Consider the following 15,963-nt stretch of genomic DNA (forward strand, 5'->3'; position numbering starts at 1 on the left):
TTTAACCAGGTAAGTAAGACACTTACAGGGCTTAGTTCTTGGTCCAAGGTAGCCCACCGTTGGGGGTTCAGAGCAACCCCAAAGTCACCACACCAGCAGCTCAGGGCCGGTCAGGTGCAGAGTTCAAAGTGGTGCCCAAAACACATAGGCTAGAATGGAGAGAAGGGGGTGCCCCGGTTCCGGTCTGCTTGCAGGTAAGTACCCGCGTCTTCGGAGGGCAGACCAGGGGGGTTTTGTAGGGCACCGGGGGGGACACAAGCCCACACAGAAATTTCACCCTCAGCAGCGCGGGGGCGGCCGGGTGCAGTGTAGAAACAAGCGTCGGGTTTGTAATGGAAGTCAATGGGAGATCTAGGGATCTCTTCAGCGCTGCAGGCAGGCAAGGGGGGGGTTCCTCGGGGAAACCTCCACTTGGTCAAGGGAGAGGGACTCCTGGGGGTCACTCCTCCAGTGAAAGTCCGGTCCTTCAGGTCCTGGGGGCTGCGGGTGCAGGGTCTCTCCCAGGTGTCGGGACTTAGGATTCAAAGAGTCGCGGTCAGGGGAAGCCTCGGGATTCCCTCTGCAGGCGGCGCTGTGGGGGCTCAGGGGGGACAGGTTTTTGTACTCACAGTCTTAGAGTAGTCCTGGGGTCCCTCCTGAGGTGTTGGATCGCCACCAGCCGAGTCGGGGTCGCCGGGTGCAGTGTTGCAAGTCTCACGCTTCTTGCGGGGAGCTTGCAGGGTTCTTTAAAGCTGCTGGAAACAAAGTTGCAGCTTTTCTTGGAGCAGGTCCGCTGTCCTCGGGAGTTTCTTGTCTTTTCGAAGCAGGGGCAGTCCTCAGAGGATGTCGAGGTCGCTGGTCCCTTTGGAAGGCGTCGCTGGAGCAGGATCTTTGGAAGGCAGGAGACAGGCCGGTGAGTTTCTGGAGCCAAGGCAGTTGTCGTCTTCTGGTCTTCCTCTGCGGGGGTTTTCAGCTAGGCAGTCCTTCTTCTTGTAGTTGCAGGAATCTAAATTCTTAGGTTCAGGGGAGCCCTTAAATACTAAATTTAAGGGCGTGTTTAGGTCTGGGGGGTTAGTAGCCAATGGCTACTAGCCCTGAGGGTGGGTACACCCTCTTTGTGCCTCCTCCCAAGGGGAGGAGGTCACAATCCTAACCCTATTGGGGGAATCCTCCATCTGCAAGATGGAGGATTTCTAAAAGTTAGAGTCACTTCAGCTCAGGACACCTTAGGGGCTGTCCTGACTGGCCAGTGACTCCTCCTTGTTGCTTTCTTTGTTCCCTCCAGCCTTGCCGCCAAAAGTGGAGGCCGTGGCCGGAGGGGGCGGGCAACTCCACTAAGCTGGAGTGCCCTGCTGGGCTGTGACAAAGGGGGGAGCCTTTGAGGCTCACCGCCAGGTGTCACAGTTCCTGCCTGGGGGAGGTGTTAGCATCTCCACCCAGTGCAGGCTCTGTTACTGGCCTCAGAGTGACAAAGGCACTCTCCCCATGGGGCCAGCAACATGTCTCTAGTGTGGCAGGCTGCTGGAACCAGTCAGCCTACACAGATAGTTGGTTAAGTTTCAGGGGGCACCTCTAAGGTGCCCTCTGTGGTGTATTTTACAATAAAATGTACACTGGCATCAGTGTGCATTTATTGTGCTGAGAAGTTTGATACCAAACTTCCCAGTTTTCAGTGTAGCCATTATGGTGCTGTGGAGTTCGTGTTTGACAGACTCCCAGACCATATACTCTTATGGCTACCCTGCACTTACAATGTCTAAGGTTTTGTTTAGACACTGTAGGGGTACCATGCTCATGCACTGGTACCCTCACCTATGGTATAGTGCACCCTGCCTTAGGGCTGTAAGGCCTGCTAGAGGGGTGTCTTACCTATACTGCATAGGCAGTGAGAGGCTGGCATGGCACCCTGAGGGGAGTGCCATGTCGACTTACTCGTTTTGTCCTCACTAGCACACACAAGCTGGCAAGCAGTGTGTCTGTGCTGAGTGAGAGGTCTCCAGGGTGGGATAATACATGCTGCAGCCCTTAGAGACCTTCCTTGGCATCAGGGCCCTTGGTACTAGAAGTACCAGTTACAAGGGACTTATCTGAATGCCAGGGTGTGCCAATTGTGGATACAATGGTACATTTTAGGTGAAGGAACACTGGTGCTGGGGCCTGGTTAGCAGGGTCCCAGCACACTTCTCAGTCAAGTCAGCATCAGTATCAGGCAAAAAGTGGGGGGGTAACTGCAACAGGGAGCCATTTCTTTACACACTGCATTCAGGCAATTGGCAAAGACTTGCAGGGAAGTAGCTCTGCTACTCCACGGCGGTTCTTGGTTACTTCTCGAAGTGCTGGTAGCCCTACCAGGCTTTTGGAGGCAGAACAGCTGCATGATGAGTTGTCTTTGGTGCAGTTGTCGAGGACAGCAGGCAGGCCGACGGGATTAGGGCCAAGTCAGTTGCTGCTCCTCAGTTCTTGCTTTTCGATTCTCTTCGGCTCCTCCTTCTGTAGTCCAGCAAATCTGAAGTCCTTATATCGGGGGGTCCCCTAAATACTCAATTTAGGTGCGTTAAGGGAGTGAGGGGTTGTAGCCAATGGGCTACCTACCCCTGGGGTCATTACGCTCATTAGATGACTACTTCCTTAGGGGAGTCGGCATCACCCTGTCCTATGAATGTCTGATTCCACCACACACAGGATGGTTGAATTCCTAATTTTGTATTCACTACAGGCTGGTCGCACAAGGGGTGTGTCCAGCCAGGCAGTGCAACAGGCCTTCTGCATAGCTAACTTTCCTGCCTCTCCAGGCACCAAATGGGACCTGGCATTGCCTCACTTCTGAAGGAAGACATATCCACATATGAAAGGCGGTGGGCACTTTGAAGCTCTCTGCCTTGAAATGCATATTTGCAGGTCATCCTCTTTGGAGGGGTGTGTAACACCCCTGCCAGAGCAGGCTTTGTTCCTGACAGCCCAGGAGCAGAGCCTGTCACCCTGGGCTCTCAGAAACTTAAACTTGACTGTTGGTGGCAGGCTGGTGAAAAAACGAGTAGTTGGTAGGTTTTCAGGGGCACCTGTACGGTGCCCTCTGGGTACATGTATTAATAAATCCATCATCTGAATCAGTGAGGGCTTATTAATTTGAGATGTTTGATACCAAACATCCCTATTTTCAGTGAAGCCATCATGTAGCTGGGGAACTCACATTCACCAATGTCCAGCACATGTATTTAAAATGGCTTCTCTTTTCACGTACTATGTCTAAGAATCAACAAAACATAGTAGGGGCATATTTGCTCATGCAGATATGCCCTCACCTGTAATATAATGCACCCTGTCTTAGGCTGTAAGGCATGCTGTAGGGGTGACTTACTAATATCACAAGCTGTGTGCCATGTCATGTTTTCACTTTTTGGAGCACCTTGTCATGCAGCCTGCAGTGGTAGTCTGTATGAGTTTGGTGCGGAGTCCCTTAGAGTGGCACAAGCTGTGCTGCAGCTCTTAGGTACCCTCTTTAGTACTCCTGCCCTAAGTACCAGAGGGTAGGGAACACTGGCACTGGGCGCTGAGGTGCACTGGGTTAGCAGGAACCCAGTGCACCTCAAAGTTGCATAGAAAAACAGGCAAAAAGTGGGGAGACTACCGCAAACAAAACCCAGTTTCCTACAGTGGTAAGTTCCCATTAGGAAAAATGATTTAATCTTAACCATCACTGTAAAGTGATAATCAACCCTAGAAATTACCAGTTCAGACAGGTAGGCTGATTGTCTGTCTACAGTTACAGTGTAATACATGGGATACAGTGGCAGTGTAGAAGCCAGTCCATCCAGAAACAGATTTTGAGAAAGATATTTACCATATGATTACATTGTACTTAAAGGTATTGCTACAAGAACATTAAAGCAATATTTGGTCTGACTCAGGTGCTGAGGCTCTAGTACCCTCTCCCATTAACCTATGGGAACTGTAAACACCTAGTGTACAAGGGTCGTTCACACAGGCCCTGTTTTGCCATCTCGACAAGTCTCTACAGCACCACATTTCTAAGGCAGACTTGTGATAAGACTAGTTAAGTCACATGCACAGGGAATGATTCATAAGAACTGGCCACAGTAGAGTGACTTAAGATTAGCTGATTGAACAATTGCATAACTCTCACTTAGGTTTATGTCTCACACTCTTTTGTTTTTTCTAAATTATGAAACACATTATAGAGATAATCTTTGAGAATGCAACAATGAAATTACCAATATGGCTTCAATAGAGAACCCAACCAAACACTGAATCACTTCTAAATTAGGAACCACTGCAGCAATGTCTACAAGAGATGTGCGAGTAGTTCACAAAGCAATTCCACATAGTAAAAGCACGCATACAGCTGCACAGATCTGAGGTGGATAAAAGCAAGTAATGCATTAATATTTATTAAAGTTGCCCTGTCTGTGGCATGTAAACCAATTCTGTGGCATGTAAACCAAGTTTAATGAAAAGCAATGTAGAGCTGCTCATGTACTTTGTCCAAGGGTGTTCAACGAAGCTTCAGGAGGGACAGATTTCGTTGGCAACCTCTAAGTAAATATGTTTACTTGAATCAATTCAAGTGGATATCCTGAAAATCTGACATGGATGTGTTCCTCCTCGACCTACGAGGGCAGCCCTTAATTCCATTAAAGAAGAACTTAACAGCTTGCCTGACAAATGGTATGTCTGTAAGACACCATAGTGGCTGTGAAAAGATGGCTTCGGGCTCAGTCTTGCAAGGTTTAGCCTGACAACAGCAGCTTAAACCCTGCTGCCCAGCCTGTCAAAATCTCCCTTTTGACAAGTATGAAAATCTGATGTTAAATATTAAAAGAATCTCCCCTACGTGCACCTTGCTGCCCACAAGGTAAGGTGCATAATATTTAAGAGTGGAACATGTGTGACATAAGAAATATCATGTTCCCACAGTGAGTAGGCCCAGTGCTAGTATAACTGGCCAGGCTGTAGCTAGCACATAGAAAAAGTTGAAGTATAGATTATAAACTTTAATCTATAACATTTTACTTGTGCCAGCGACAGACTCCATTCAAAGACTTATTTTTATATTCAATAAAAATTAAATCTAATAGTAAAGTCAGACATATATTAGATATATAAGAAATGTAACTTTTAAAAAGTTACCTTTACCCTGCCTGAAGCTGTTGGAGGCTGATTTGTATTAGCACTTCAAAAGCTGCACAGCCAGTGCTTGTCCTGAACTACGTGTGAAAGAGGTGTGAAAACTGCCCTCAAAATGAGACAATGCCTTGGAGTGGGGAGGCATAGTATTCCCCTGTCCGGAAGAACAGTTGTGGTGGGCCCAACACCTTAACTTACTAAAAAGGGGCCTTCCAAGTCACAAGTAAATGTTAAGTGACACCTAGAAAGGCACCAGCTTTTGTCCCCCCTATTCAGGCTGACACAAAACCTATTGGTGGAAAGCAACCCAAAAAAAACACAGCTTCAAGTGACCAAAGGGGAGGGGACTGCTCACGTTGACCACACTTCTGGGTGGTTACACAGGCTCTTCACCAGGGGAAAACAGTTTCCCCATTTTGGATTTTCGGAGTGAGGGGCCCTATGGCACTGTCGGCAGCAAGCAGACAGGACCTAGTGAAAAGATGTATAAGGTTGTCCCAAGGTACTTTTATCCTATTGGTTATGGAGTGTCCTGGATACACCCCCAGTCTGGTGAACCCTAGGAAGCTGTACCTTCACCCAGTCTTCCTGAGAACACTTTTGAGACCTGTGGAAGAACAGGAGAGGACTGGACCTGGTGTCTATGATGTCAAGGACTGTTCCTTCTCCCTGTTGTACCCAGGACAAAGACGTGGACTTCAAGGGTCAGTTGACTGACCTCCTGTGTGGCTAGAGGGACACACAAAGCTCCATACAATTCCCACTTGACCAACAGGCACTTGGACTGGATTTTGCTGGTGGTCTCTGCCTGATAGCTTCAGACTTTTCTTGGTGCTCCCCTCCCCCTGAGGTCCTGGGGGGCTTGGGAGTATATGCTTACGGTTACTTGGGCATAAGGCAAACGTTTGAAAATGCCTGCCCCAGGACCACAGGGACTTGCCAGATGTTCCACTGCATCTGACTGAGTATCAGATTCATCCCCCGAAAGGCTCCAGCACATTTGAAGAAACAGCAAAGTGCTTTTATGTTTTAGGACTTTTTCAAGCAAAAACCTCAAACACTCCAGAGCCTAAGCAGAACTAACCTACGGCAATTATCCAACAGGCAACAGCAGAGGATACAACTTCAGATTTGCCCTACGGGCAGACAACTTTTTCTTTAAAAAAAATAACAAAGTCTCTTTTTGGATTAGGACTTTAAAACTTTTTTTGGCTTCCAGACTTTTACCCGGACTAATCCACCAGGTGTAACTGACCCAAGCCCCATTGCGGCCAGCCCCAAATCACACTTAGGTCCCAGTCTACCAATTCAAAAGACTATCACTGGTCCCAATGATCCCTTTCCTGGTTGGGGAACCCTTTTTTTGTTGGTGCGAAAGAAATTTAAAACTGACCACTCCCTAAACTATTTTGTTTCCTGGAGGTAATACATTACTTCTCTTCTGACTTGCAGTGTGTGTGTATAGAGTCTTTCCTGCTTGTGTTTTTGGGTGTTGGAAAAAGGGCAGTAATTGTATTACTTTAATTTGTGACGTACATTGTCTACCACAAACCTGAAGTATTCCTTGTGCCCACTCTTCATCAGGACTTGCAGGGTAGGCATCCTTAAGGTCTATGGTTGCATGTAGTTCCCCTTCTTCAAGAGTGGAATGACATTTTGCAGTGTGGTTACCATGAACTTTTGGGTCTTAATGAACTTGTTTGAGGTCCAAGACAGGCATCAGCATCAAATCTTGTTTCAGAACCAACTGAGACATTCTTGCTTTGGTACTTATTCTATTGCTCGATTTTGTAGATTTCCCACCTGTTGTTTCAAGCAAAGGAATTCCTCTTGTATCTCTTTTTGGTATTATAATCAATCAGTGGTTTGCATTCTCCCAGTCTGCAACAACTGCATCTGATAACATTAAGTACCCATTTGTTTGATGTGACTTCTCTCCATTCCAGGAATATCCTGCCCCCCTACTGGTGTTATATTGAAGGTTTTTTTTTTAATTGGAGTCCGTTTTGATGTTGACCTGGCTGTCTGGTATCTGTCCCTTACCTCTAGCTCTGCCCCAAAAGGAATATCTCTGAGTCGCGGGGTACTGTCACTGTGTGGCTGTGGTTTGAATGTAGCCTTTGGTGTAGTGTGCTGGGACTCTCCCCTCAGCTCGTAGTTCTCCTGATAGGGGTAACCCCCTAAATTGCAGAGCCTTCATCAGCTTTGCTACGCCATTACCTTTTTCATTTGTAAGAGGAAACATCTATTGCCATTCCAAATAGGTTTTCCCCTGTAAAGGGCATACTGATGCCTTTTGCTCCTGTTTGAAGCCTGATAAACTCTACCAGACTTCTTCTAGCAAACCTCAAGTGGGGATATGCTGTTGCTGGGCAGGTTACAAGACTCTTTGATACACGTTACAAAGGGAAGTGCCTGGGTAGTAAGGTTTGTGTATAGCCACAGAAAGCAAACATGCGTAGAAAGGGGGTTGGCCATGTTGTTCCCAGGCAAGCATAGCTTGGCCATTTAATGTCTTACAGCCTCAGCCTCATTTCATCAGGCCCATATTCACATTACACACAAGAGAATGAGGGGAAAACACTTCCTGTTGCTAAGGAGTCACAAAATCCTATAACTGGCCTAGAACTAGCCCTGTCAACAATAATTCTACTGCCACCAGTCAGAAAAATCATTACTGAGTGAAGGGACAAAAGCCTCCTTTGCGAGGTGCCCGTCCATGGTCTTGTGGCTCCCTAAAGCCCTCTTACGAAGCAGAGGAGCCTGAGTCAGAGTCAACCCTTGAAAAAGGGTCTCACCAAATGAATGAACCAGGGACAATGCAGGAGAAAATTACCAAAACTGAACAATGGTACAGCTGGCACAAACAGCTGTAAAAGGCAGCCTTTGTTGTAGGCAACTGGGTTTTGGTTGCAGTAGTCCCCCCACTTTTTTGCCTGGCATCTGAGGCCACTGATTGAAGTGCACTGGGTTCCTGCTAACAGGTCCCCTGTGCCAGTGTTCCTTCCCCAAAAACAAGACCACTGTTCACTTAACCCCCAAGTGGCCAGGCCTTTAATACCTCTGTGTGTACCTAGTAAGTGGTACCCCTGGTACCTGGGACATACGTACTAAAGAGGGTCCCTAAGAGCTGCAGAATAACTTGTGCCACTCTAGGGGACCCAACACCACACCACTACAGACTGCCACTGCAGGCTGCGTGGCAAGGTACTCTAAAAAGTGAAAACAAGACATGACACACTTGTTTGCCATGTCCCATAACACTGCATGTAATACTTGTAAGCCACCCCGACAGCAGGCCTTACAGCCCTAAGGCAATGTACACTATATTACGTGTGGAGATATCTGCAAGGGTAGATATGATCCTGCTATGTCTTTGTCGATTCTTAGATATAGTAAGTGATCAGGGAAGACATTTTAAGTACATGTGCTGGACACTGGTCAATACAAGTTCCCCAGCTTCATGATGACTTCACTGAAATTGGATGCCTCAAGACACCTCTGCACCTCTTGCCCCTGGCCTGTGTAGATGAGGACCTAAGGTGTGCCTGAGTGTTATGAGAGCTGAGCCCACTTGCTGGTTCAGTTCGACTGGCCTCCCAGTCCAAACCTGCAGCCTCTTTTTAACCTGACTGATCCCCACTGACTGACACTGGGCACCCGATGCTGTATTGCTTCTCTGCACCCGGCTGCCCCAGTGAAGCCCAGTTTGACCTGTTGATGCTGCCTTGGACCTTACCCCATACTAACCTTAAATCTAGGAGATTGGTCCCATAAGTCGCTGTGAAGTGCCAGAATGCAGTACATGTTTTCCCCCATAGGATAACATTGAGCACCCAATGCCGAAAAGCACCTCTGCACCAGGCCGCCCCAGTGCTGCCCGAGGGGACCTGTTTGTGCTGCCTTGGACCTCGCCCTTTACTTACCTTAAGACCAGGAGATTGGTCCTGTAAGTCGCAGCTAAGTACCTGTTTGCAGTATATGTTTTTCCCCCATAGGATAGCATTACTGCTCCAAAAATTGCAGTCAGCTTTTGAAAAATGTAAAAATTCATAACTCGAAAAGTACTTACTTGATTCAGATGATCTTGGTATCAAAATGTATATAGAAGTATGTGTTATTTTCATAAATTGGTGTCGGATTTCTTTGAGTGCGGATCTGGCTTATTGTCTTTGTGTGTGCAATAAATGCTTTGCACTACCCTCCGATATATGCCTAACTGCTTGCCCACTCTACCCCAAAAGAGAGCATTTGGGGTGTCATTTGTGCCTCTGTAACTCATCTGGGGTTTGCTTGACCCCTTTGCACAGTGTACCTCCTTTTGGTCCACTATAGAAAGAGCCAGCTTCCTACAATCACCATGCGCAAATCCAAAGCAGATTTTCCTCTATTTCCATGAAATGATTTTACCAGTGATTCCTCAAGTGTAGTGCTACAAGGAAGTAAGGGGAGGGCAGCAGAGAGCAAGGGAGCAGCAGGTAGGTAGGAAAGAATATAAGAAAATAATAGGACAACACGCAGAGCAGCTCCATAGAATAGCCATTATCTTCGAAAAGATCTCCTCAAGCTCTGCACCCGCACTTATCTGATGATAACTAATGAGTCTAGCAGTGAAGCCATGTTCTACACACCTATGTCAGTCCAGTGGGTCCAAACTTTACTCAGTCTGTCCAGGTAAGGCTGTGCCGCCTCCACACAGGGGAAAACAAATACCTTATTTTCACTCCAAGCTTTTAGTGTTGCAGAGTTACAGCTTAGCATAAACACCCCTTCTCAGCATTTATTTCTGCATCTCCTTGTGGCTGCACTCCTGATGTTACCCAGATCCTGCAAATTCAGAAGCACATTGCATAAACTAATGAATACGTAACGTTGTCACCATCTTTTAGCCAGTCCTCGGCTCTTTCAAGCTCATCTCTAGCTACCCACTTTAGATCACGGTGCTGGCACCTTAGGATGTACTCCTCTCATGCTGACCTTCATCACTTCTGATTTGGACACCATAAGTGAGGTGGATTTCTCCACTTTCTGTAGCTTCTTTGTGGTGGGTCCGGGGGCACCCATAACCTATCTCCGCCTCCTCACCAAATCCTCAAAACCGTCACAGCTGTCATTTAGTTCAGTAACACCAGTTTTGCTGTTTTTCTGTTATCTTCGTTTCCCCTCCATCTCCATGTGAGCAGACAAGGTCCCACTGTCGTCATTCACAAAGAACTTGACATCTCTCCGTGCTGTCCAGCCTCTGCCATGATATGGCTCCCACCAGCTCCAGTGTGCCAGCATAGTGATGGGCCGGGGCGATTCCACATGAATCTTTCCTCTGGTTGAAGCAGGGAGGGCACTCTCTCAGTGCTCACTTTCGAGAGAACCATGGGCTGCCGTCCTGTGCCACCAAAGTGCCTTGGGGCTATGCTTCTGTCTGCTTTCTCCGTCTCATGGAGGCATGTCTCCGTCTCATGGAGGCATGCACACTGTAGAAGGGGCTTCTGTCTGATGTCCAGCGGTTCCAGTCACTGCCACTCATTCTCTGCGATTCTGCTATCGCTGTTGTCTCTCATTGTAAGACAAAGGCAGTGCCTGGCGTTTAGAGAGCTGAAAGAAGCAGCCAGTGTGCCACCCCTAGAATCCTCTACCAAGTGACTTCTCTTGTACCTGCTGTTGGTGATCTTTTGGACTCCGTGAGACAGTACACAGTATGAAGCTTTTGAACGATTGAGGCAATTTCCAGTGACTATAGTCCATTTTCCTTTGTTTGAGATCGTTTACAAACTCTTCTCATCCGTAGCATGCCACAAAACTCCTCCTGTAGGCTTGGTATTAGGATACCAATTACCTTTCACGATGTGTATTTGAAATACACTGATATTGGGAGAATTGCAACTTTTCACATTTACATTGCTAAACCTAAAAGATTTGACTGACAAACATCCAGATAAAACATTTTACACGCTTCAGGGGATCATTTTTATCATTTGCATCATCCATTTAAACTTAACACATTCTCCCAATGGGTTTTTATTACAATTTGACTTTGGGCTTTATCGTATGCTTTGCACAGCCCACCTAATTGCTGGCTGTTTTGGGCACTGCCCATTTGTTTATTGATTATAGGTAGATAGCTAACTCCAAGCAATATAAACAGCCTTTCATCATAAGGATGCTATGAACCATGTTCACAAAATTTACTTTGCATTAAGTGTTGTGCCTGCTTTGTTTTGCTTCATTTTAAATGGCCTTGGCTGTATTAAAAAAGTATACCCTCTGGTCTTCGGCCAGTGTTTTTCATGAATGGATAATAACCGTAAACACAAGTGTAACAAAAAGTTTGTTTCCATCGTTAGCACAAGTCTTTACATTGATATATATTTTAGTTCGCATTTATCACATATCAGCCTGTATGTTTTTTCGCAGGTGTGCAAGAAAAGATGGGAATCATGAACAGGGGAGTGATCTATGCGCTCTGGGATTATGAAGCTCAGAGCGAAGATGAGCTGTCCATGAAGGAAGGTGACTGCATGACCATCCTGCGCAGAGAAGATGAGGATGAGATTGAGTGGTGGTGGGCACGCTTAAACGACAAGGAAGGATATGTACCACGTAACCTGATAGGGGTATGTACATCTCAGTGTTGCCACTCTGTTCCTGCTTAAACCTTATTGTCTAAATCATTAGCGCAACCTGATATTTTGCTTAATCTTTGATCTTTTGTACTGTTTCTGTCACACAAGATTTTTGAAATTGTTGAACTTCTGGAATTTGTAAAATATTCAAAATGTATAACCTATTTTGCCCTTAAAATAGCTGTAGGAAGTTGGCTCTGTATGCACTATTTCAAAGTAAGGAATAGTATGCACAGAGTCCAAGGGTTCCCCTTAGAGGTAAGATAGTGGCAAAAAGAGATAATACTAATGCTCTATTTTGTGGTAGTGTGGTCGAGCAGTAGGCTTATCAAAGGTGTAGTGTTAAGCATTTGTTGTACATACACACAGGCAATAAATGAGGAACACACACTCAGAGACAATTCCAGGCCAATAGGTTTTTGTATAGAAAAATATATTTTCTTGGTTTATTTTAAGAACAACAGGTTCAAATTCTACATGTAATACTTTGCATGAAAGGTATTGCAGGTAAGTACTTTAGGAACTTTGAATAATCACAATAGCATATATACTTTTCAAATAAAACACATATAGCTATTTTAAAACTAGACAGTGCAATTTTCACAGTTCCTAGGGGAGGTAAGTAATTGTTAGTTCTTGCAGGTAAGTAAACCACCTACGGGGTTCAAATTTGGGTCCAAGGTAGCCCACCGTTGGGGGTTCAGAGAAACCCCAAAGTTACCACACCAGCAGCTCAGGGCCGGTCAGGTGCAGAGTTCAAAGTGGTGCCCAAAACACATAGGCTTCCATGGAGAAGGGGGTGCCCCGGTTCCAGTCTGCCAGCAGGTAAGTACCCACGTCTTAGGAGGGCAGACCAGGGGGGTTTTGTAGGGCACCAGGGGGGACACAAGTTAGCACAGAAAGTACACCCTCAGCAGCACGGGGCGGCCGGGTGCAGTGTGCAAACACACGTCGGGTTTTCAATTGGAATCAATGGGAGACCAAGGGGTCTCTTCAGCGATGCAGGCAAGGGGGGGCTCCTCGAGGTAGCCACCACCTGGGCAAGGGAGAGGGCCTCCTGGGGGTCACTCCTGCACTGGAGTTCCGATCTTTCAGGTCCTGGGGGCTGCGGGTGCAGAGTCTTTTCCAGGCGTCGGGATCTAGGAGTCAGGCAGTCGCGGTCAGGGGGAGCCTCGGGATTCCCTCTACAGGCGTCGCTGTGGGGGCTCAGGGGGGGCAGCTCTGGCTACTCACGGTCTCGTAGTCGCCGGGGAGTCCTCCCTGAAGTGTTTGTTCTCCACAAGTCGAGCCGGGGGCGTCGGGTGCAGAGTTGCAAGTCTCCTGCTTCTGGCGGGAAACGCAGTTGTCTTTAAGTTGCTTCTTTGGAAACAAAGTTGCAGTCTTGGGTGAACAGGGCCGCTGTTCTCTGGAGTTTCTTGGTCCTTTTAGAGCAGGGCAGTCCTCTGAGGATTCAGAGGTCGCTGGTCCTGGGGAAAGCGTCGCTGGAGCAGTTTTCTTCCGAAGGGGGGAGACAGGCCGGTAAAGCTGGGCCAAAGCAGTTGGTGTCTCCGTCTTCTCTATAGGGGTTTTCAGCTCAGCAGTCCTCTTCTTCTTAGGTTGCAGGAATCTGAGTTCCTAGGTTCTGGGGAGCCCCTAAATACTGAATTTAGGGGTGTGTTTAGGTCTGGGAGGGCAGTAGCCAATGGCTACTATCCTTGAGGGTGACTACACCCTCTTTGTGCCTCCTCCCTGAGGGGAGGTGGGCACATCCCTAATCCTATTGGGGGAATCCTCCATCTGCAAGATGGAGGGTTTCTAAAAGTCAGAGTCACCTCAGCTCAGGACACCTTAGGGGGTGTCCTGACTGGCCAGTGACTCCTCCTTGTTTTTTCTCATTATCTCTCCTGGACTTGCCGCCAAAAGTGGAGGCTGTGTCCAGGGGGCGGGCATCTCCACTAGCTGGAGTGCCCTGGGGCATTGTAACACGAAGCTTGAGCCTTTGAGGCTCACTGCTAGGTGTTACAGTTCCTGCAGGGGGGAGGTGTGAAGCACCTCCACCCAGAGCAGGCTTTGTTTCTGTCCTCAGAGGGCACAAAGGCTCTCACCGCATGAGGTCAGAAACTCGTCTCTCAGCAGCAGGCTGGCACAGACCAGTCAGTCCTGCACTGAACAATTGGGTAAAATACAGGGGGCATCTCTAAGATGCCCTCTGTGTGCATTTTTTAATAAATCCAACACTGGCATCAGTGTGGGTTTATTATTCTGAGAAGTTTGATACTAAACTTCCCAGTATTCAGTGTAGCCATTATGGAGCTGTGGAGTTCGTTTTTGATAGACTCCCAGACCATATACTCTTATGGCTACCCTGCACTTACAATGTCTAAGGTTTTGCTTAGACACTGTAGGGGCATAGTGCTCATGCACCTATGCCCTCACCTGTGGTATAGTGCACCCTGCCTTAGGGCTGTAAGGCCTGCTAGAGGGGTGACTTACCTATGCCACAGGCAGTGTGATGTTGGCATGGCACCCTGAGGGGAGTGCCATGTCGACTTAGTCATTTTTCTCCCCACCAGCACACGCAAGCAGTGTGTCTGTGCTGAGTGAGGGGTCCCTAGGGTGGCATAAGACATGCTGCAGCCCTTAGAGACCTTCCCTGGCATCAGGGCCCTTGGTACCAGGGGTACCAGTTACAAGGGACTTACCTGGGTGCCAGGGTTGTGCCAATTGTGGAGACAATGGTACATTTTAGGTGAAAGAACACTGGTGCTGGGGCCTGGTTAGCAGGGTCCCAGCACACTTCTCAGTCAAGTCAGCATCAGTATCAGGCAAAAAGTGTGGGGTAACTGCAACAGGGAGCCATTTCTTTACAATAGCACTGGTAAAAATCCAAATGATAAAGTGCTGGGCTAGGACATGAGTGTGAGGCAACCATTCATCTAGTGTAATATTTACAATTTCTAAGTATTTTAATGCAGTGCTGAAATCATTGCTTTCTACAGGCAGACTCAGAATATCAAAACAGTTGAAAGAAAATCACTATAGGTTTTTAACATACAATCTTGCAATAGAATGTTTAAGACAGAACGTTGCACACTCATCAGCATGGCACAGGTATGTCATAGAGGGTCTCATTATGAGGTCTCAGTTCTACCAATAACTTTGATCCCAAAGTTACCGATGTGGGGGCATCATCAGTAACTCTGAGGGGCAGAGTTACCCGGGTTTAAAAGTGGGACTCTAGGGGTCACAACAGCACCCAGCACACACACTTATCACACATAACATGCAAAACACTTCGAAATAAACTTTAGGACAGAACCTTTCACATACGCCCAGCACAGCACGGAAATGTTATGTAGTTGGGTGTCTGCAGTCTCCACTAGGATGCACTACGCTATCATTCAAGACAACACCAAGTCAAAAGTTCTACGCCAGTGTTTCCCAAACTGTGTCATGAGCCATTGTTTGGCGGGTCACGAAAGTCCAAGCAATAAATACAGATGCCTTTAAATACTGTGTTTATCTGGTCACGTTTGGTGCGCCTCAGACAGAGGTCAAATGTCAGGCTATGTCTTCTGACAAATCGCTGCTTATATTTAGTTTATATGGGGATTGGTATTTACAAACTCCTCTCATTTTGCAGTCAGAGAAAGAAATGTAAAGTGAATCATGTGACAATCTTGCTAGAGTATAATGAGTACGAAAGGAATGGCTGTAGGATGTCATTTTTTGTAACACACAACAACATGTAAATAAATGATCCGTGCATGTTCAGCTGTTAAGAAATCAAAAATGAAGTATATTTATTTTGTAATTCTGAAGTGTGATGGACACAAAGGTTTACTAGGATCAAACTGAATCCAGACACTTTACTTGGTAATGCACAAAGGATAAATGTTCACTGAAATCCGATTTCCACACTTTATATTTTGTGTACAATATAGTTCATGGTATCCTTTGTGTACAACATTGTTTTAGTAAAGCTGTATGTCTGTGCACATTTAGTGCCCATTTCAGTGGAAGATGTGCTGTCTGTAAACGGCAGTGTGCTACCACTCGATGCTTTAGTTGCATTAAAAAATTGCTGCCTCATGTCTATTAAAGCCATGTAGGTCTCGAAAGTTTAAAATTGGGTTGTGGTTCTAAAATGTTTGGGAAGCACTGTTCTAGCATACATCCAGTATAGCCCAATCATTCCTTGAATTGCCTTTTATGGCACCAAACACTGCTCGCTGCCACC

At 46.9% G+C, this 15,963-nt stretch overlaps 1 protein-coding gene across 2 annotated transcripts in view; it reads left to right on the forward strand.

Annotated features, from left to right (window-relative positions):
- Window positions 1–15,963, forward strand: part of TP53BP2 (tumor protein p53 binding protein 2) — a 317,637-nt gene that overhangs the window by 296,570 nt on the left and 5,104 nt on the right. For both annotated transcript variants that reach the window (XM_069233831.1, XM_069233830.1), the window contains exon 17: window positions 11,536–11,735. In XM_069233831.1, the coding sequence (XP_069089932.1) occupies window positions 11,536–11,735 (200 nt within the window). The remainder of the gene's footprint in view (window positions 1–11,535; window positions 11,736–15,963) is intronic.

This window comes from Pleurodeles waltl, chromosome 5, assembly GCF_031143425.1.
Source record: "Pleurodeles waltl isolate 20211129_DDA chromosome 5, aPleWal1.hap1.20221129, whole genome shotgun sequence".
NCBI classification, from domain to species: Eukaryota; Metazoa; Chordata; class Amphibia; order Caudata; family Salamandridae; genus Pleurodeles; species Pleurodeles waltl.